The sequence below is a fragment of the Eulemur rufifrons genome, chromosome 20 (genome assembly GCF_041146395.1).
Source record: "Eulemur rufifrons isolate Redbay chromosome 20, OSU_ERuf_1, whole genome shotgun sequence".
Lineage (NCBI taxonomy): Eukaryota > Metazoa > Chordata > Mammalia > Primates > Lemuridae > Eulemur > Eulemur rufifrons.
In genome coordinates, this window is record NC_091002.1 from 17,888,351 (window position 1) to 17,911,278 (window position 22,928).

The 22,928-nt window shown below is 38.2% G+C and overlaps 1 protein-coding gene across 4 annotated transcripts in view; it reads left to right on the forward strand.

Annotated features, from left to right (window-relative positions):
• CHD6 (chromodomain helicase DNA binding protein 6) overlaps positions 1-22,928 on the forward strand; it is a 199,453-nt gene that overhangs the window by 92,849 nt on the left and 83,676 nt on the right. For all 4 annotated transcript variants that reach the window (XM_069496135.1, XM_069496137.1, XM_069496138.1 and 1 more), the window contains 7 exons: positions 7,566-7,628; positions 8,520-8,578; positions 9,244-9,361; positions 14,315-14,401; positions 14,584-14,718; positions 19,413-19,534; positions 21,940-22,183. In XM_069496135.1, coding sequence (XP_069352236.1) covers positions 7,566-7,628; positions 8,520-8,578; positions 9,244-9,361; positions 14,315-14,401; positions 14,584-14,718; positions 19,413-19,534; positions 21,940-22,183 — 828 coding nt within the window. The remainder of the gene's footprint in view (positions 1-7,565; positions 7,629-8,519; positions 8,579-9,243; positions 9,362-14,314; positions 14,402-14,583; positions 14,719-19,412; positions 19,535-21,939; positions 22,184-22,928) is intronic.

A 22,928-nucleotide genomic window follows, 5' to 3' on the forward strand; every position in this document is an offset into this window, starting at 1 on the left:
TTATTCATTTAGAATTAAATGAACTATTAATAAAATTTCAGATGGTGGAGAGTTATCCCCAGGTGAGTTGAAAATTGCTGGCTCTTTTCTTCTCTGGAAATGTTTCTCAGTTCTGGGAACAGGTTAAGGAACAGGCTTGGCCCAGAGAGACTGTTCTGGGTTGAAGAGAAACCATCGAACCCTGGGGGTGATTATACAGGGATGGTGAACTATTTGGAAACTAAAGGAACCCCCAAAGCAAGGGGATTTCCCCAAGAGACTTTTGCTGAATTCTGGAGCATCCCAGGAAGCTAGGAGTTCAGCCAGAAGGCAGATTGAAACCTTATAGTCTCCCAGTACTTTGGAGACAAAACATCTCACTAGAGGGATGGGCCTATCACAAAACAGTGACTCTCCCTTAAGATATTTGTGAAATTTTTAACCTGCTTGGGGTTAGAGAGTAAAATGCTAAGCTCAAAACTTCTATATATGTCAGGGCTTAAGCGAAAAAAGACCTTCCAGGTTCTCCATCAGTGACCTTGGGCATTCATGCTCCAGGAACAGGATAAAACAAGAGGTGGCTTGAATTGAATCTTAGTAACCCAGTCCTGACCAAACTCAATCCCTGACTGGATCAAGGAGACCCCCCTCCCATTTGTCTAAGAGAAAGTAGGAAACCCTTGTGGTAGAAAATATTGTTTGGAGCTGCCTTTTTATCTATAATGTCCAACATGTAATAAAAAATTATTAGATGTTTGAAGAGGCTGGAAAATGTGGCTGAAAACCAGAGAATAAGCTTATAATATTAATAGAAGCAGACCCCAGGTGTCTGCTTCTCCAGATAATGGAGTTAGCAGGAAAGAACTTTAAAATACCTATAATTAATATGTTAAAGAAAATAGTGGAAAAGATGGACAAGATAAATTTTAAATGAAGGCCTCCAACAGAGAATTAAATCTATAAAGAGAATCAGATCAACAGTCTAGAACTGAAAATTTCAATTTATAAAATTCAGAACCCAGTGGATGGATTTAAAAGCAGATTACATAAAGCAGAAGGTAAGATTAGTAAATATGACAACAGATCAGTGTAAAAAATTTAAACTGAAGCTCACAGAGAAAAATGAATGGATAGAACAGAGCAAAAAGGAAAAGCATAAGAGAGACAAGTGGGGTGCAGTTAAAAAATCTAATGTATTTCTGATTGGAGTCCTAGGTATAGAGATTGGAGCAGAGCAGCATTAGAAGGTGTAATTAATGACCAAGAATTTCTAAACTGATGGAGGATATCAGCCAGTAGATTCGAAGTCAGATAACCCTCAAGCAGGAAAAATACAAAAAAGAAAACCATACCTAGATATATCTTAAGCTATAGAAAACCACAGACTGAGGGAACATCTTAAAAGCCACTAGAGAAAAACTGCCAGCGAATATGATATTAAGTGGTACAATATTGGATGCATTCTTCTTGAATTTGGGAGTAAGAAAAAATTCGGCTATCATCATTTATACTCTAAAATATACTGGAGGACCTGACCACTACACTAAAGAAAAAGAAGAAATAAAAAATTTAAAGATTAGAAAGGAAGAAATAAAACTTTTTCATTATTTGTAGATGACTTGACTGTGTATGTAGAAAATTGAACATAATCTACAAACCATTAGAATTAGTGTGGATTTAACTAAGTTGCTGGATATAAAGACAATATACAAAAATATGTATTTTGTTTCTATAAACTTGCAACATGAATCAGGAAAGGATATTTATAAAATCCAATTTATAATAGCATCAAAGTATCAGATAGACTGGAATAACTCAGAAGATATGCAAGTCCTCTGTACTAAAAACATTGCAGACAAAGAAATAAAGATCTAAACAAATGAAGAGATATACTACATACATATATTTAGTATTGTTAAGATGTTTATAATTCAGTTCCAGTTAAAATCCAAGCAGGGCATTTTCTGTTGGTGGAAATTTTTTTGAAATTGCTAAAGACCCGCCAAGAATAACCTCAAGATAGAGCAGTATTGCCATAAGAATAGACAGACAAATAGACCAAGGGAACACATTTTTGTATTGTAGCTAATATTTAGCTACAATTTCCCATTTTTTCTATGTATGGTGACTTTTGGGACACCCTATAGAGCTATATTGTCCAATATGGACACTACCAATCACATGTGGCAATTGAGCACTTGAAATGTGGCTCGTCCGAATTGAGATGTGCTCTAAATGTAAAACACACACTATATTTTAAAGATTTAATATGAAAAAAGAATATAAAAATATTTTCTTAATTTTTGTAGATTACATGTTAAAATGATAATATTTTGGATATACTGGTTTAAATAAAAATATATTATTAAAATCAGTTACACCTGTTTCTTTTTATTTTTTTAATGTGACCACTAGAAAATTAAAAATTATGTATGTGAGCTGGGCACAGTGGTGCAACCTGTAATCCCAGCTAGTTGGAGGCTGAAGCATGAGGATCACTTAAGCCCAGGAGTTCAAGATCAGCCTGGGCAACACAGGGTCTTTTTTGGAGATCCTGTCTCCAAAAAACAATAACAAAAATATATGTATATATAAATTACATATGTGGCTTAATGACCTTGGTGGCAACAAAGATTTCTTAAACAGGACCCACGAATACTATTTATAAGAGAAAAGGCTGATAAAGTAGATTATGTAGAACTTCCATTCATCAAAAGACAGACAAAGAGATTGAAAAGGCAAACCATAGACTGGTAGAAAATGTTTGTAATATATATATGTGACAGAGGACTCTTAACTAAAATGTATAAAGAACTCCTGCAAATACATTTTTAAAAAGGCTATTTTAAAAATAGATAAATGACTTGAATAGGAGGTTCACAAAAGAGGCTATCCAAGTGGCCAATAAGCATGTGCTCAGCATCCTCAGTTATTAGGAAAATGTGAATTAAAAAGACAACACTGCACATCCACTAGAATGGCTAACATGTTAAAGACAGAATATCAAGTCACCTGGAACTCCCATATATTGCTGGTGGGTATAAAAGTTTTTGCAGTCACTTTGAAAAAAGTTTTGACAATATCCACTAAGACTAAACATATACCTACCCCATAACCCAGCATTTCCACTCCTAGGTATATATCCAAGATAAACAGACACACTTGTCTACTAAAAAACACGTAATTTATATGAATTTTATGCATAGTACAAAAATTGAAAGCAACCCAAATATTCCTTACCAATAGAGTGGATAAATAAAGTAGTGGTGGTGTATTTATTTATTTATTTATTTTTTTATTTCATCTTATTGTTATGGGGGATACAGAATTGCAGGTTACATACGTTGCCCATGTACCGCCTTTCCCCCCAAGTCAGAACTCCAGGCGTGTCTGTTCCCCAGATAGTGCGCGTTGCACCCATCATGTAGGTATATATCCCTCCCTTCCCCACCCCCCCCTTCCCGAGTCAGCACCTTCAAGCGTTACCATTCCCCAAACGGTGCGCAATGCACTCATTGTGAAGGCATACACCCATCCCCTCCCCCACCCCCCAGTGGTGGTGTATTTATACTACAAAATACTACACAGTATTACAAAAGAATTAAAATATTAGGTTAGTGCAAAAGTAATTGCAGTTTCGGACTGAATTTAAATCATTATAACTAAGTCAAACACACATCTTTATTAATTAAAATAGGAACCACTGCAATCAACACATTTTTGCCAATGAGAAATAAGTTTGTTTTTTCCTGTAGTACAAAAATCCGTGCTTAGGGATTTGATGACTTCTTGGAAAGCATTTTCTGCATGCTGCTGGTCATGGAAGCATTTTCCCTGCAAAAAGTTATCAAGATCCTTGAAGAAGTGGTAGTTGATTGGGGAGAGGTCAGGTGAATATGGTGAATGAGGCAAAACTTTGTAGCCCAATTCATTCAACTTTTGAAGCGTTGGTTGTGTGATGTGCAGTTGGGCATTGTCATGGAGAAGAATTGGGCCCTTTCTGTTGACCAATGCCAGCTGCAGGTGTTGCAGTTTTGGGTGCATCTCATCGATTTGCTGAGCAGACTTCTCATATGGAATGATTTCACTGGGATTCAGAAAACTGTAGTGGATCAGACTGGCAGCAGACCACCAAACAGTGACCATGACCCTTTTTTGGTGCAAGTTTGGCTTTGGGAAGTGCTTTGGAGCTGCTTCTTAGTCCAGCCACTGAGCTGGTTGTTACCGGTTGTTGCATAAACTCCAATTTTCACCATAATCCGATCGAGAAATGGTTCATTGTCAAGTACAGTAAGAGAAGACAACACTTCAAAACAACGATTTTTTTGCTTTTGGTCAGCTCATGAGGCACCCACTTATCAAGCTTTTTCACCTTTCCAATTTGCTTCAATTGCTAAATGACCATAGAGTGGTCGACCTTGAGTTCTTTGGCAACTTCTCATGCTTCCATGATTGCTCTCAATTGGTCGTTGTCAACTTCTGATGGCCGGCCACTGAGCTTATCTTCAAGGCTCTCATCTCCTATGCAAAACTTTTTGAACCACCACTGCACTGTACATTTGTTAGCAGTTCCTGGACCAAATGCGTTGTTGATGGTGCGAGTTGTCTCTGCTGCTTTACTACCCATTTTGAACTTGAATAAGAAAATCGCTGGAATTTGCTTTTTGTCTAACATCATTTTCATAGTCTAAAATAAATGTAAAATAAATAGCAAGTAATGAGTCATTAGCAAAAAAAATAAAGCAAGAAATGTGCATTAAAATGATGTGTAACATAACCACATTTATTTAAAAATAAATATTGATATGTATTCCAATAAATATTGAATGTATCCCAATATCAAATGGCAACTTTCAACAGTGCTAACACCACAATTACTTTTGCACCAACCTAATACATACTATATGATTCCATTTGCGTGAAGTTTAATAGGCAAAACTAATCTGTGGTGGTAGAAGTCTGAATATTGGTTACTTCCAGTGGCGGCACAAGGGTCTTTCAGAAAGGTTGTGTATAATAACTTGATCTGGGAGGTAGTTATATAAGTGTGCATGTGTGTATGTAAAAATTCATCGAGATACACAGTTGAGATTTGTGTATATTGTAAGTATGCCTCAGTAACTAAGCATGATGTTAGCATATCTGATAGTTCCTTGACGGTGAAGACTGTACATATCTCATTTACTACTGTAAGACCAGTGCGTACACATAAAAGGCCCTCAATAAAAGCAATGTGGGATGGATATTTAGAAAGGAAGTGAGTAGGAATTTGGGAAGAAAGTTGGCTCGTTAATCTAGTTTCTCTTCATCTAGCACATGTTCCTTTACTCATTGCCCTCTTGCCTTAAGTCTAAGTGTACGGAAAAGGGAGAGACTTACATTTAGTGATGGAGATCAAGAAAAATAGCTGTCTCCAGTCTGTGGCTTCAGAGAGTTTGATGCTTTATTTCCTCACTGTGTTTCCTTCTCTCTCTCTTTCCCTCTTTCTCTTTATTTAGCATTCAACAAATACCTATCGATTAGCTATTTTTGCCGGACCTTTTCTAGGATAGTTAGCTATCTGTGTATAAGAGAAGGATCCCTGCCCTCAGAAGGTTATGCTGTAAAGGGAAAAGATAAGCAACAGATAATAAACTGTCTCCTTTTCCTTTCCTTACTTATGCTTGAGAACCAAGCAGACCAAGTACTTAAAAGAGAGAAACAAAAGCTTAGTCTGTATTCCCACCCCTTTGTTCTATTATATAATAATTATAGTTCAGTTGTCTTCTTGTTGAGTAGTGAGAAAGGACTTTTGTCATTTTGTATTATACTAATTTCTGCATGGCTTCTAGCACAATGCCATGTATCTGAGGTTGCTTAGTAAGTATTTGTAACCTTTAGGAACATCTGTCTGTGCCTGCTTGCTGATTTCCATAATTCTTTTCTGCAATTTGCCTTCATTTGTTTTTTTAAAACCACCATCACTTGTCTGGGAAAAGTTTGATTTAAGATCTTAAGAAATGTGTTTTGTAATTGTATGGCTTTGGACCCTAGAATGGGTAGGCTGGAGGCGATATGCAACACAAACATCCTTCTGGGATGTTCCCATCAGGAACTTAGAATAGTGAATTTGGCAGTTAGGGTTGTTATGATGAGTGTTCTTTTCACATACTGTTTTAAATCTCATATTGTGATCTGGAAAGGTCATAGTGCGTATGAAACCACTGGGAAACAAAACTGCTCAAAGTCCTGGAAGAATGTTAAACATGGGTGTTCTGACTCAGTGCATCCTTATTTTAAGTTTGTCATTTTTAATGCAGGTTTTTTTTTTTTTTTTTTTTATCATACTCTGTAGCGGGGCTGGGCGCGGTGGCTCACGCCTGTAATCCTAGCACTCTGGGAGGCCGAGGTGGGAGGATCGCTCGAGGTCAGGAGTTCGAGACCAGCCTGAGCAAGAGCGAGACCCCGGTCTCTACTAAAAATAGAAAGAAATTATCTGGCCAACTAAAATATATATATAGAAAAAATTAGCCGGGCATGATGGCACATGCCTGTAGTCCCCGCTACTTGGGAGGCTGCGGCAGTAGGATCGCTTAAGCCCAGGAGTTTGAGGTTGCTGTGAGCTAGGCTGACACCACGGCACTCACTCTAGCCCGGGCAACAGAGTGAGACTCTGTCTCAAAAAAATAAATAAATAAAAAATAAAATAAATAAATACTCTGTAGAAAGATTTGATGGAGATTAGGAACTTAGAAATGTTGATGTATGACTAGGATAGGAAGGAAGGAATTTATTTGTTTGCAGTTGGGATTTACATTCCACAGATGATCAGTGAAACAGAAAGCTATTTCCAGGTACAGAGAGGAAAGATGGTACAATTTAGTAGACAATACCTTGTTTTGCATAGTGCTTACTATTCAAAAATTTTTTTCACATACCATTTTATCCTCCCAGTAACCCAGTGAGTTACATATTTTTAACTCCTATTTTAATGGGTTTGGAAACTAAGAGGTGTTAATTGATTTGTCCAAAGTCAATAGCTGGTAGATGTTAGAATTGGGACTTCCTAATTCTAAGGCCTCCAGATTCTTTTCTTTCACAGCTTTCTGAAATTTTTATGCAGAAACATGTAGATAGTTTTGCAGAGAAGGTAAGTCCTGGGACCAGTTTTATTTTTATTTATTTATTTTTTAAATAGAGATGGGGTCTCGCTGTTGCTCAGGCTGGTCTGTAACTCCTGAGCTCAAGCGATCCTCCTGCCTCTCCTGCCTCGGCCTCCCAGAGTGCTAGGGTTATAGGTGTGAGCCACCTTGCCTGGCCATAGTGGAGTCAAATGCAGATCTGAAATTGAATCTGAAAAGGAGAAAAACTTCTCTGCTCCTGTGATAGGGTTGTGCCCAGAGGTTAGAAACCCACACCTTTGAATTCTAGCTTTGCAAAATGTATGTGATCTTTTGACATGTCTGTGGGCTGATATGAGGGAGGCCTTGATACTCAAAGATGAACTTTTGAATGAAGTAGTACCCACTGTAGTTATTTCTTATAGAACTCTTTTCTTGGATTCTGTGGTTCCAGCAATTTTTTTTCTTTTTAATCTTTGTCTCCAGGAGCCTCCAGAAGATGATGCAAACATCATTGAGAAGATCCTGGCATCTAAGACTGTCCAGGAGGTCAGTGGCTCATGTTTCTGGCTTTTATATCACTAGCACAAATTACACCCTCTGTAAAGAGAGATAATTGGCTAGAAATCCTAGAATGGTCATTCTTGGCTGGAGTGAGAGAGAGGCAAGAATATTGTCTGGCTAGTCAACACTTACTTTTACCCCCATGGAGGATTTTAAGACATGAAACTCTTATATATCTAGAATGGCTTAAATGGATAATTTTCTCCATTGTGATTCTAGCAAAAGGTGTTTATCCCTTAGTTGCTGTAGCGCAATGTAAGTCATCAGAGGGCCAAGAAGAAGAGATGGAAAAAGAGTGCTAATGGAAATGTTGTGGATTTTTCTTTTTTCCCTTAGACATCTCAGGGCCATTATAGGACTCTCCTAGAGAAAATTCCTAGCGTCGGAGAGTATGTTGGTACTGGCATAGCTTCATCTTTACTTAAAGTATTTATGAAAGTAAACTTTCTTACTTGGAATACCATTGGTATTTCAGGGGTAAGGGTCTGAGAGGGTGTGAGAGATAAATGTGGTTACTTCTGCACCAGGCTCTGTTCCTGACATTTCTAAGAGCCCTGGGCCAGCTTGGGTTGATCAGCTGAACACTGTCCTAGCCTGGACCTTGGAAGAACACCAGGAAGATCTTTTGTGTTGTGTTGTGTTGTTTGTTTTTTTTTTGTTTTTTTTGTTTTTTTTGTTTTTTTTTTGCCTTATAACTATGTATTCAGCCTTTGGAAAACCTGATCAATAGTTGTCAGGAAAAGACCTGGAAAATGAAAGTATCCTCAAGAAATCTTTACTAAAACCAGACAGAGGTGTTGATTACCTGTTTTCTTTTGGCACTTAAGGATGATCTGCCTGGGATCTGGGCTGATAATTGCTTGCTCTTGGTTGCAGGTTCACCCGGGAGAACCTCCGTTTGACTTGGAGCTATTCTACGTTAAGTACAGAAATTTGTACGTCTATCTAAAGTATTATATGTGTTTGGATTTTATATGGATAAAACTTGCTTTCCCTTGTGACTTTATTATATTCTGTATCTTCAGAGACTGGCCCCTAAGGTGTGACCCATAGATCTTGGTGGACTCAGGTTCACCTTGGGCAGTAATGCTCAACTTTGGCTACACGTGAAATTACCTAGAGAGCTTTTTAAAACTACTGAACCCCTTACTCCACCCAAGACCAATTGACTTATACTCAGTGGATCCTAAGAATTTGGGGTTTTTAAAAAACTCTATGGGCAATTCTCATGTGCACCCAGGGTAGAGAACCACTGTGCTATGGCATATACTCTTTTTCTCTCTTGTATTTTTTTCCTTTATGCTACCTGCCCACTTTCACTAGTGTGTGTTAATGATAACTTGCCCACACCTGCCCTCCTCTACTTTGAGCCAGTTTCTGTAGAAGGTGCAGAGATCACTTGCTTGGAATTACTCCATTTTGTTTTGTTTTCTGTTGTTGCCTTTAAAGGTAAGGCCTTTCTAAGCCCAATCTCCAGCAGTTTCACAACAAACCATTCCACTGTTTCTGTGTTAGATGGTCACCCTGTTTATTGAACACCTTAAAGCTCAATCATTTGCTAGCTATGTGCTTGTCTCACAATTTGTGTGTCTTTGGATAGTTCCTACTTACATTGTAAATGGGCCACAATGGAAGAGCTCGAAAAGGATCCTCGCATCGCACAGAAGATCAAGCGATTTAGGAATAAACAAGCCCAGATGAAGCACATTTTTACCGAGGTGAAGCAATATTTACTGACTCATTTGACTGCTGCTTTTCTTGCAGCATTTAATACTGGGTTTAAGTTTCTAAGTCCAAGTTGATAGCCTATACAGATCTATTGCTCAAGTCAAATTGATAAGTGTGTGCTGATTTGCTGCAAAACTAGTCTTGATTTAAGCCACCAGAAAAATTATGTACCCAGGTGTAAGGATTAAACCTTATAAACTGACGACTCATACGAACATGCATCTTGGTCTGAATACTAATAAATAACTAGAGTGAGAGAAATAGGCACACTATTCTTTCATCTCTGCCCCAGCCAAAGACATTCCAAAAAGACTTAAAGTTTCAATGTAAAAGACAAAGCTGACAGTGTTAGAAAATAAGTAAATAATAAATAATTTTATTTATATAAACTTGGGAATTTCTAAGTATTGTACCTAAAGCAAGAGCAAGGACTGGTGGATTTGAATATTAAATCTATAGGTGCTACCTATCAGAAAATACCACATACACATTTTAAGTAAATAATTAGAAAATATGTATATACTTTATGTACATAAACATTTTTCCTAATTGCATCTGTGAACATGCTTATATGGTATATGTTCTTCTTATCCAATATAGGAGCCTTTCTGTTTATATTTACACATGCACACATATAAGTTACATACATACATGTGACAAATAGCTTTAATGAAAAGAAATGCTCTTATAACTTAATAAGAAAAATGTAAAACCCTAAATAGAAATGGACAGATTAACAGGGAATTCAGAAAGAAGGAAAAATTGGCAAGGCGTGGTGGCTCACGCCTGTAATCTGAGCATTCTGGGAGGCCAAGGCGGGAGGATCGCTTGAGCTTAGGAGTTCGAGACCAGCCTGAGCAAGAGCGAGACCCCATCTCTACTAAAAATAGAAAAATTAGTTGGGTGTTGTAGCATGTGCCTGTAGTCGCAGCTATTCGTGAGGCTGAGGCAGAAGGATCACTTGAGCCCAGGAGTTTGAGGTTGCTGTGAGCTAGGCTGACGCCACGGCACTCTAGCCCGGGCAACAGAGCGAGACTCTGTCTTAAAAAAAAAAAGAAGGAAGGAAAAATTGGCCATTGACCACACAAAAATGTAGTCAATCACAGTATTCAAAGAAGTGCAAATTCAAATGGGAGTCTCCTAGTTTTTACTTCTCGAATGTTTGAAGGTTTGAAGAATAGGCATTATCCACTGCTGGAGAGGGTGTAGGGAATTGACATTCTGTACATCACTGAGTGGGAGCATAACTTGGCATGACCTCTTATAAGAACAGTATGGCAGCAGGCATCTGATGTCCCCAAATTTACATTTCCTTTGTCCCAGAAATTTTGATTCTGTCATTTATTTTAACAAAATTATCAAGTCTTTGCATGAAGACTTGCTATGATGAAGTGTTGTTTATATTGGTGAAAAATTGAAAATAGACTGTTAGGTAATGGGCATTTGTTGATTCATGATACATCCCATAGAATGTAATACTGTATAGTTAATAAAAATTATGATAAATTCTGTTTTCTTCTGTTTTTTAACATGTAGTTTTCAATTTTATATAGATAACTTTTGACGAAAAGAAGCAATAAAAATTACTTTTAAAATGGAAAGTCATTAGTGCTAGATCCTAAGTGTTTACTCAAATACCATCAAGTTACAGTGAATTGCTGCACACACTTGCCAGCTTATCCATATTGTACTCCTTTTCCTCTAGTCATAAAAAATTATTTTAGGGTAATGTCAGTAATATTCTCCTTATCCCAATTGGAGATACTTCCTATTTAGCTTTAAAGTTTGGCCCCAGCCCTCTCTGTGATTGTTTTAACGCCCTGAGAACCGTTTTCATGGCAGTGTTCGTCTAATAGACAGCTGGAGAAAGCAAGGTGACAACTAGAGTTGGAGGAACCATTCTCAAAGCCCTGTTGGATAGTGTCCATACTGCTTGGAACATTTTAGTCACATCTTGATTTTAGCAAGTATTTACAGCATAGTGACTTGTTTATGTGTCTTTTTCATCCATTTAAGCTTTGTGAGACAGAGCCCATGCTGTCGTCCTATTTCTGTCACTGGGACTAGGCACAGGGTCAGTGCTCAGTAATTATTTGGCAGCCCCCAGGTAAGGGAGGAGGGTTTGCCTTACAGCATTCCCCAGCTTCCGGCCCTTCAGCACTTTCCATTTTCTTGGAATAAAGTCCAAACCCCTTAACGCAGCCTACACAACCTGTGTGTGTGTTTTCTGATAGATTCCCAAGGGAGTGTGTTTTCCTTGGTTAGGAATAGAGAAGGGAAACTGTGTTAGGGTGCATAGACATAATGTAACAAGAGTTCATATTCTCGTGGGAAGGGAAGACATTTGAGGAAGTAATAGCGGGGAGCATTTCCTATAGCACTGCCTTTGGTCTTGACCTATTCAACATTTTTATTAGTAACTTGGGTAAATAACATTCTTATGGTCTAAATAGTAACTCCATTTTGAGGAGAGCATCTTCATATCCACTGTTTCCAACTGCTTTATGAGGTGGCCAAGGCACATGTGAGGGAGACTCGGCCTGTAGAGGCTGCAGGTTCCCACGCAGCACAGAGGCAGAAGCCTTCTGACTAAATCCTTTCTAACCAGATTAGAATAAATGACACAAAGTCCAGGTTTACCTGGACAGGCTAGAATGAATAAAATGTGGGAATAAATGTAATGTCCTGCATTGGTCTTTTAAGAATCTTTGCAATTTTGAAGTGAGGAAAATGATAGCAGTTCTAGAAGAAAAGATACTGCCAGTTTAATTACCTACAAGTTTACTGTGTGCCAGGAGTACGCTGTGGCTGTTTAAAAAGTAATACTAATCCTAGACTGCACCAACAGAACAGTCCTGCTGTTACATTCATTTCGTCCCTAAGTGTTACGTTCATTTGGGTGCCAGGACTCAGTGAGGGACTTTGTAAAGCCTGAGGGAAGACTAACATGGTCGGGGGCAGAGGCACAGCAGGGTGATTGAGAGCAGGGGTGGAGAGTGGACCTAACCATGTGAGAGCCTCGGCCTGGCAGTCAGACTGCCCTTCACCCTCAGCCAGGTGGCCTTGGGCCACTTGCATAAGCTCCTTCAAACGCAGTGTCCTCGTATGTGTAAAGTAGGACTCAGAATCTACCTCACAGAATCCCTGGGAGGATCAGGTAACAGTGCTGTTACTGCTTTTAGCTTTATAGATGTATAATTGACAAAGATTATATCTATTTAAGGTGTATGACTTGATGTTTTCATGTATGTGTACATAGTGAAATGATCATTATAGTCAAGCTAATTAGCATATCACCTCACATAGTTACCATTTTCTTTCTTTTTTTTCCTTAGAGTAAGAGCTCTTAAGATGTATCCTCTTAGCAAATTTCAAATATACAATATATAATTTTTAACTGTTGTTACCATGGTGTACATTATATTTCCAGAACTTATCCTGTATATATAAAATTTTGTACCCTTTGACCAATATCTCCCTATTTACCCTCGCCTTCACCTTTGGCAGCCAACATTTTACTCTCTGTTTCCATGAGTTTGATTATTTTAGATTCCACATATAAGTGAGATCATGCAGTATTTGTCTTTCTGTGTCTGGCTTATTTTACTTAGCATAATGTCCTCCAGGTTCATCCATGTTGTTGCAAATGACAGAATTTCCTTTTTTAAGGATGAATAATCTGTTGTATGTATGTACACACCCCACTTTCTTTATCCATTCATCCCTTGATGGACACTTAGGTTGTTTCCATATCTTGGCTATTGTGAACAATAAATGACACAATGTTTATAGAAGTGCTTAGCATGGTGCCTGGCTCATAGTCACTATTCCATAAATAATAGCTCTCTGTATTATTGAGATACACAGGAAAGAATCAAATTCCCTACTGCTGCTGTAGAGGAAGCCGTTCACACCAATTAGTGACAGTTACAAGGAAGGAAGTTAGGCTATAATTTAGTAATAATAATGATAAAGAGCATGATACAACTGCTAAACAGGTAGAGAGAGGTAAAGTTGTTTCAGCAGTTGATCAGATATTAGAAGGTGGTAAATTTCTTAGCAAGAATAATTCAGCCTGAGGGTGGGTTTGCCAGGGTTGCCATAAAAAGTATTTTTGTATTGATTAGACAATGAAACTAGATAGCCCCTAAAGTGCCTTCCAGCCTAAGAGGAAGTAAGAATATTCTAGCAGTCCTGGAGAAGGACTTCTGGGTAATAAAGACCTCCATGAATGTTCCAGTTTATATAGCTCTGTGACTTGGTCATGTTACCTAACCTCTCCGAGTGAGTTTCCTCATGTGTAAAGTAATTGTAGCATCTCTCCATATGATAGTTTTGAGACTCAAATGAATGCACTTAGCACTGCCCCAGACGTTGCTTATTGTTGTTTTATAAGTAAACTTTTTTTAAAGAATAATGTGCATAAAGAGTAGAAAGCAAATCCTAAGTGATCATCTCAGTGAATTTTTACAAAATAAACACACTTGTGTAACTACCACATAGATCAGGAAATAGAACATTATTAGTACCCAGGAAGCTTCCCTCATGTCCCCTTCCAATGTTGGCTGTTGCTGTTCTTGTTACTAAGAAGAAGAAGAAACTAATCCCTAGTTGCTAAGGGCAACTAGGAACAAGGACCAGTAAGGAGAAGAGAACCCTTTTTGTGCTGATTACCGCTCACTCCTGTAATGCCCAGTAGGGAAGTATTACCTGGCCACAGTGCAGCGTCTGAGATGGTTGGATCCTTTGAATTTAGTCGTGGAGAGCAGGATTTGGGGGTAATGAAGAAATGTCTGTGAAGTGACTTTTATTCTCGAGCAAAGCCTTCCTTTCTGTGCTTGCTGATAGAGGCCAGAGATGGGGTCACTGAAAGGTGAAACCCTGGGTGTTGGATTTGAGGGAAGGATTCACACTTCTTAACTGCTCTTTTCTGTTTGTGTTAGCCTGATGAAGACTTGTTCAATCCAGACTATGTAGAAGTTGATCGCATCCTGGAGGTGGCCCATACCAAGGATGCAGAAACAGGGGAGGTAGGTGTTTGCCTCTCCTAAAGCATCTTCCCTTCTTTCTGCACATTTGCTTGTTTTGTTAACAGGTAGCCTATGTTTTAGTGGTATTTATGTGTCGTCATGTAGGTTGGTTTTTTTAGAGGTTGGCAGAGTATGATTGATTCCAAAAGAACAATTACGTTTTCTCTCTTGTTTCCCACCAGGAAGTGACACATTACCTGGTGAAGTGGTGCTCACTGCCATACGAAGAAAGCACGTGGGAGCTAGAGGAAGACGTGGATCCTGCAAAAGTTAAAGAATTTGAATCTCTTCAAGTTCTCCCTGAAATTAAGCATGTGGTAAAGTATTCCTGTCTCTGTCTGACACCCCTTGGAACATGTAATTTAATGAACTCTGCAGTTATGGAAGTCCACTGTCTTCCTAAGTGGTTTCTGCAGTATTTTACCTTTATCACTCCCCCCATCGAACCTGTAGCTCAGGATGTTTTCCTCCCCACACTTTGCCAGCACCCCAGTCGGCTTTAGGTCTCAGCTTTATTTGATGTATACAGCATTTAAGAAGCTCAGATATGGGCTTAGATTTCTTGGTGTATGGCTGTTGTGTGGAGTCAGTAAGATAGAATGTATAAGAAATGCCTGTCATGTGAAAGTAGCTCTGTAGATAGATGGTATCTTTCCTATTTCTGCTCTCTTGCTCCATCAGTGACCTCTTTTCTTTGCTTCTATTTTTCTTCACTCAACTGGAATATTCTTTTTTTTTTTTTTTTTTTTTTTTTTTTTTGAGACAGAGTCTCACTTTGTTGCCCAGGCTAGAGTGAGTGCCGTGGCGTCAGCCTAGCTCACAGCAACCTCAAACTCCTGGGCTCAAGCGATCCTCCTGCCTCAGCCTCCCAAGTAGCTGGGACTACAGGCATGTGCCACTATGCCCGGCTAATTTTTCTATATATATATTTTTATATATATAGAAATATATATAGTTGTCCATATAATTTCTTTCTATTTTTAGTAGAGACGGGGTCTCGCTCTTGCTCAGGCTGGTCTCGAACTCCTGACCTTTAGCGATCCACCCGCCTCGGCCTCCCAGAGTGCTAGGATTACAGGCGTGAGCCACCGCGCCCAGCCTGGAATATTCTTAAGTGGAAGAATTGTCCTTTGCCTGTAGATCCCTGGAACCCCGCAGAGAGAGCATAGGTTTTCAGTATACATTTATTGAATCAGTTTGTTTTTCTGATCCTGTATTATTACCATGCAACTGCAAAGATGCCCTAGGGCTGCGGTCCCCAACCCCCAGTCTGCGGCCTGTTAGCGACCGGGCTGCAGATCACCACCCCTACCTCCCGCCTCCATGGAAAAATAGTCTTCCATGAAACTCGGTTGGGGGGGTTGGGGGTGCTCACAGCAGGAGGTGAGCAGAGGTCAAGTGAGTGAGTGAAACTTCATGTGTATTTATAGCCGCTCCCCTCCCCATTGCTCACATCACTGCCTGAGCTCCGCCCCTTTCCCACGCAGACCGTGGAAAATTTGTCTTCTATGAAACTAGTCCTTGGTGCCAAAAAGGTTGGGGACCGCTGCCCTAGGGGGCCTAAGAAGTAGTCATATATAGAGTGTCAATAATTAAAAGGAGGAGGAGGTGGGATCAGGGCTTTGTTAAAGTGTAACCAACTTGGAGAGAGGATCAGTTGTTAAAATATATGGTTATAGGCTGGAATGATCAGTTTCTGTGTTTTAAAAAAAAAAAATCTTCATTTTTATATGAAAAACTATTATCCAGTTCCTTATTAGTATTATTTGTTGCTTTTATATTACTGGAAAGTTCGGACTCAGAAGACTAGACCTCAACATTGAACTTAGATCGCTGTCAGAGTCCATTCAAGAGCAGTGTTTTGTTTCTGGGTTGGTTTGTTTATTTGTTTTAGGGGGTTTTTTTGGCATATGAAAGGTAAATAGACGTATCTTGAGATGCAGAACTGTGATTAGAAACGTACATAGTTCATGGTGTTTTGTCTGCATGATTGATTATTAAATTCCTCTTTCAACCCTCTCCTATGTGTACACTGTTTTTTGTTTTTCATTCTATTTGTTAGTCATTTATTAAGCATCTGCTATAAGTTGATTCTTGTGTGGGATATAATAAGAAACAAGGTACCTAACAGGCCCTGCCCTCAGGAGCTCACAGTTTAATAGAAGAGAAGAAGCATGTGAGTACATAGACAAATACAGCACCAGGCAAACTGTAGCATGTGGTGCAATGCAGAGACCAGTATGGGAGCCGAGAGTAGAGAGAATTTCATTCTGAAGCTAATTGCCAGTTATCATCTAGAAGCAATCAAGATTCTCACCCATTCTGTCTCAGCTCAACTCCCACTTGGTTCTTCAACCTGACTACATTTGGCAAGAATATGAATTCTCATGTATTTTCAGGTGACTTCTCATTTCCTTCACTTCTTTGCTGTTGTCATGCGGTCATCCTCAATGAACCATAGTATCATTTTACACTTGTCCTTTTTTTTTTTAATTTATTCTCATTTAAAATGTACATTTTGAAATTTTATCTCAAAAATTCTAAATTTAAATGGTGGCTTATGGTATAGTTAATGCTGTCTTGTTATATTTTAAGAAGAGGGCTGTCTCCAAATGGTATTTCACCTGAATAACTGTTTTTTTATGGTATCTTATCAGAGTTTTGAAGCTTAGAGATGGCTTTACCGGTCTTGATGAATAGGACATTCTGTACCTAAAATCTCTTTGGTAAAAATGGGTTACTTGTAGGTAAAATATGGAATTTCAAGAAAGGAAGAAACAAGAGTGTCAGTAAAGGGCAAGAAGCAGTCTTTTACTAGGTGAGACCCTACTGGAGATGCCAAGTATCAATTCCCTCCCTACCCCCCTTTGAAATTAAGTAGCCACTGAAGGTTGTGGAGCCCTGGGGTAATTTATATCCTGTAATCTATACCTCTTAGGAACCATCCAGACTAGGCATCAGAAACTTCTAGCTTATTTCAAGTCTTAGGCTCAGATGGCTGAAATTTCTGGCCAGTAGATGATGTAAAACTAAAACCTTTAGCACCGGGGAAAGAAGGAAAATTTGGTGGAGTAACTAGATGGAGAGACTGATGCCTCTACATCGAGAGCACTTCCAAGGAAGCAAAGTAGAAATCTACAGTGAAATTCTTCTATATACTATCTACAATGCTGAGAGTGAGCCACTTGAGTCAGTAGAGCTAAAGAAGCTTCCAGAAAGTCTCTCCATAGTATCTAGTAAGGAAGAATGCCTAATGGAATGGATTGCTTGAACGTCAAGGATCCAGGCTAAATGGTTCCTGTTTCCTAAGAAGAAAGTAATTTCTTTAAGGGAACAGAGCAGGAGAATTTATATAGGGTTATCTTTGCTTAAAAGCTTTTTCTTTTAAAAAAATTTTTTTGGCATAATATATTCTTTCCTTCTTTATTTCTAAAAGTTCCTATAACTGTGTACTAATAAAGAATATTCAACAGGCTCTTATTTCAAAGTGCTTAGTCTAAGTACAGCTATAGTAATTTTGAAAGTAAGTTGTCATGTGTTTTTCTGCAAGCCATGGACAGTTTACATTTATCTCCAACTATGAGTGATGGAGTTGGGGATATTTTATTAAACCGCACATGCAAATGGCTTAGTTTTAGTTAACAACATACTTCAGGTGTGTAAACTTTATTGTAGTAACCAAAAGTAGAACTGCCAAAGACTAAAATTGCTGTTTAGAAAAGCTTTAATCTTAATATTCTCATCTATAACTGCAGGCATAGCTAAAAAATGTTTAAAATCTTAAAGTATCATTTTAGGAGCTCAGCAAAATAACCAAGTCTATCTTCAAATAATAATCTAAATAAACAAAAACCCATTTTTAAAACCCATGTTGGATGAGAAGGCTCAGTACAGAAAGATTTAAATTTTCCCTAAATTAATAATTCTGTGTAATTCTAATTGAAATTCCAATGAGATTTTAAGAGAACTGTGACACATTGATTCTAAAGTTATTCACAATAGTAAATAAGATAGAATAGCTAAGACATGTTTGAAACATAATTCCCCCCCAGACATATAGCTACAGTAATTAAAAAGTTTTATCACAGTAATAGACAAACAAGCCAGTGGAACAGAATGCAGAAGCCAGATATAGCTCCATGGATATATTGGAACTTAGCATATGATAAATGTGGCATCATGTATCAGTAGAGCAAAGATGAATTACAGTCGACCTTGAACAACACGGTTTTGAGCTGCACAAGTCCACTTACATGCAGATGTTTTCAACCGAAAGTGGATTGAAAATACAGTATTCACAAGACCTGAAACCTGTGTATACGGGAGGGCTGACTTTTCACACCTGTGGGTTCTGCGTGGCTGACTGTAGGACTTGAGTATGCATGGATTTTGGTATGTGCATTGGGGGTGGAAGAGTATCCTGGAACTAATCCCCCAAGTATACCGAGGGATGACTGTTTTTAGAAACTGGTGTTTTACATAGGAAAATAAAGTAATTAAGACAGCCTCTATTTTGTTTAATGGGATTATAAGGAATTTGCAATTTTGATTATACAAATTTTTTTGCTTTATGTGCTAACTTTAGAGACAGACTAACCAACGAAACATTTGACCCACTGTACTTTCCTGAGCTGTTACTCTAGGCACAAAGAAATAACAAAAAGAAATTCTGTTTATTGAAACCAAAAATCCTAATATTAGCCTATGGGGGAAATTAAAATGTAAATGGGAGTGACATCTAAGAGTCTAAGTAAAATAATATAACTCTTATCAAGATTTTAGGTAGGCCTGTTTCTCTTCTTAATTATTTGTAAATTTCATAAAATTATCATTGATTAATCTGGTGAAATCTGAAAAATATAGGGCCTGCGCATTACTCAGAAAATAGTAACTGCAGATTGAAACTAGCCTTACAGCAGCATTTGAGATTTACCACCTTCCTCATTATTATCCATATCATGCTCCTAAAGTATTATTCTCTATGTATTGTGCTCTCTGCTTTCCTCTCTAGGAGCGGCCTGCTTCAGACTCCTGGCAGAAACTCGAGAAATCTCGGGAGTATAAGAACAGTAACCAGCTCCGGGAGTACCAGCTGGAGGGGATGAACTGGCTTCTTTTTAACTGGTATAACAGGTGAGGAATCAGAACCAGTCTAAATATTTGTACCTAGAGGTATATTGTTTGTTGCCTTACCCTATAAAACTTCTGAGTGGCAGTAGCAGACTGGAGAGAGAGAGAGCAGCATAGCCATCGATTCAGGGTGATAATCTGCGTGTTAGTCATTCCAAGACTTATTTTTATAACAGGTATTTCTTCAACCAAAAGAAATGATCTTTAGACATCATTGACTTTGTGCTTTTTTTTTTTTTTGACCTGTTTAACCAAAAGGTTACTCAATGTAGATGAAACAAAACCCAACAAAATCCTTTAAAGCTATTTTATATCTTATAGTCTTTAGCAAAAAGAAAAATGTCTCTAAAAGGGAATGGATCTGAATTCTGGCCCCCACTCTGCTACTTGTTTGTAAGCCATGGATGTACTAGACTTCTACTCTAACACTCAGTTTTGAACTCTCTGTGATCTGGTTCCACAAATAACCGAATCAGGTGAAATTGGAGAAAGATTGGTTGAGATTTTCTGAACATTCTAGAATGTACTGGATCGTAGTGATTTTTTTTTTTTTTTTTAAGATATCATGTTGTAATGCAAAACACACAGAGATGGGACTCTGGAGAACTGTCTTTTAGTATAATCTCTGCCACTTATTCATTGATTCACGCAAGCACAGTTCACCCTATATACCAGGTCTTGGGTTGCCTATCCAAACAGTGAAGGGAGCGAGACCAGACTAGGGCCGCAGCTCTGGTGTACAGTCTGTGGTTCAGGATCAACAGAAGAGATCAATGTTTTGATTCTAACAGAATTTATCATGTGGGTTAAAAGTTTGTCCTTTGATAACATACAAAAGACAATGGGATTCATGGAACTTACGATTTTTTAATTTTTATCGTGGCTTCTAGGAAGTTTGTCAGTTATAGATACTGGCTTAGGTTTGGGGTGTATTTTTTTCTCCTTGTCTTAATAGTATTTTAATTTTTAGTATTTTTAGTTTATATTTGAATACACTTGCTTCATACACTGTAATGCACCACTTAATGATATTTTAGTCAACCATAGACCACATATCAATGATGGTCTAGTAGATTATAAGGGAGCTGAAAAATTCTTGTCTCCTAGAAACATTGTAGCTGTTATAGTGCAATGCATTACTTACAGATTGGTGGCGATGCTGGTGTAAACAAACCTGTACTGCCAGTTGTATAAAAATCTAGCACATGCAATCATGTACAGTACATAATACTTGATAATGGTAATAAATGACTGTTACTGGTTATGCATTTACTATACTGTACTTTTGATTGTTAATTTGGAGTGTATTCCTTCTACTTATTAAAAAAAAAGTTAACTGTAAAAACAACCTCAGGTGGATCCTTCGGGAGATATTCCAGAAGAAGCCATTGTCATCATAAGTTATTGCCCCTGAAGACCTTCTAGTGCGACAAGATGTAGAGCTGGAAGAGAGTGATGTTGATGTTCCTGACCCTGTATATGCCTAGGTTAATGTGTGTGTTTATGTCTTAGTTTTTAACAAAAAAGTTGAAGAAGCGAAACAAAATAAAAAATTTTGAAAATAGAAAAAGGCTTATAGAATTGGGATATAAAAAGATATTTTTGTACAGCTGTTCAATGTATTTGTGTTTTAAGCTAAGTGTTATTACAGAAGAATAAATTTAAAAATGTTTAAAAATGTTAAAAATTTATAAAGTAAAAAAATTACAGTAAGCTAAGGTTAATTACTGAAGACATGAAAACATTTTAAAATAAATTTAGTGTAGTATAAGTGTTCAGTGTTTATAAAGTCTACAGTGTTATATAGTAATGTCCTAGGTCTTCACATTCACTCACCACTCACTCACTGACTCACCCAGAGCAACTTCCAGTCCTACAGGCTCCGTATGTGCCCTATACAGGTGTACCTTTTTTTCCTTTTATACCCATTTTTACTGTACCTTTTCTTTGTTTAGATACATAAATATTTACCATTGTGTTACAGTTGCCTACAGTATTCAGTACAGTAACATGCTATACAGGTTTGTAGCCTAGGAGCAATAAGCTGTACTATACAGACCAGGTATGGAGTAGGCTATACAATCTAAGTTTGTGTAAGTACACTCAGATATCTGCAAAATGATGAAATTGCTTGATGACACCTTTCTCAGAACATGTCCCTGTCATTAAGTGGCACATAACTATATTTTATCGCAAGTTAACGCAGTTCCTTTTTGAAAGTAGGCAGGCTATGAGTGATGATAATAATAAAAACTAGCTTCAGTTTAATCTCTGTAAAATGATGATAAAGCTTTCACTGGTGATATTACAGGTAAAAGTATACTTCTGAAACATCTTTTTAAGTTATAACCAACCTCTACAACTTTTCTGTATTGATAATGAATTACTGTATTTCTCACACTCTGCAGAAAAAACTGTATTTTGGCTGACGAGATGGGCCTAGGGAAAACCATCCAGTCCATCACATTCCTTTCAGAAATATTCCTCAGGGGAATCCACGGCCCTTTTCTCATCATTGCCCCTCTCTCCACCATCACTAACTGGGAGCGGGAGTTCAGGACTTGGACGGAGATGAATGCCATTGTGTACCACGGCAGCCAGATCAGCAGGCAGATGATTCAGCAGTATGAAATGGTGTACAGAGACGCACAGGTGAGCCTCGGGAGTCACAAAGACCAGGGACTGCCTGAGCTCAGAACAGCCTTTCTGCCACTTACCTTCGTGGGTTTTAGTGCCTGGTATCTTGAGTTACTGTTGACTGACTTTGTAAAATCATGTTTGTTGAGGCTTTTTGTTCCTTCCTAGTAGTTTAAAATAAGCTAAAATAATTTTAATTAATTAATTTAATTAGTTTGTATAAATTAAAATAATTTATGATAAAAGATAGGATTGTAGGGCATGCTTTCCAAACTCTCTTGAGATACACCAGAGGCCTTTTTTAGGACACTGAAGGTGTGGCTTATTGGTTGGCTTATAAAATTACTTTTATATGCAAACGATTTTATCTGAATTGTTATGTGCTCAGTGAAGAACGTGAATGGAAGACTTAGTGTACAGAGAATGGATTCCCAGCTAGGAAATTTAGAGAGGACGTTAACAGATTTGACAGGGAAGGAGAAAGAGAAAACAAGTTTCAAATTGTTAGAAGCACTAGCACTGGAAGGCCAAGGTGGGAGGATCATTGAGGTCAGGAGTTCAAGACCAGCATGAGCAAGAGTGAGACCCCACCTCTACTAAAAATAGAAAAATTAGCTGGCATGGTGGTGCCCACCTGTAGTCTCAGCTACTCAAGAGGCTGAGGCAGAAGGATTGCTTGAGCCCAGGAGTTTGAGGTTGCAGTGAGCTATGATGATGCCACTACACTGTAGCTGGGGTGACAGAGCAAGGCTCTGTCTCC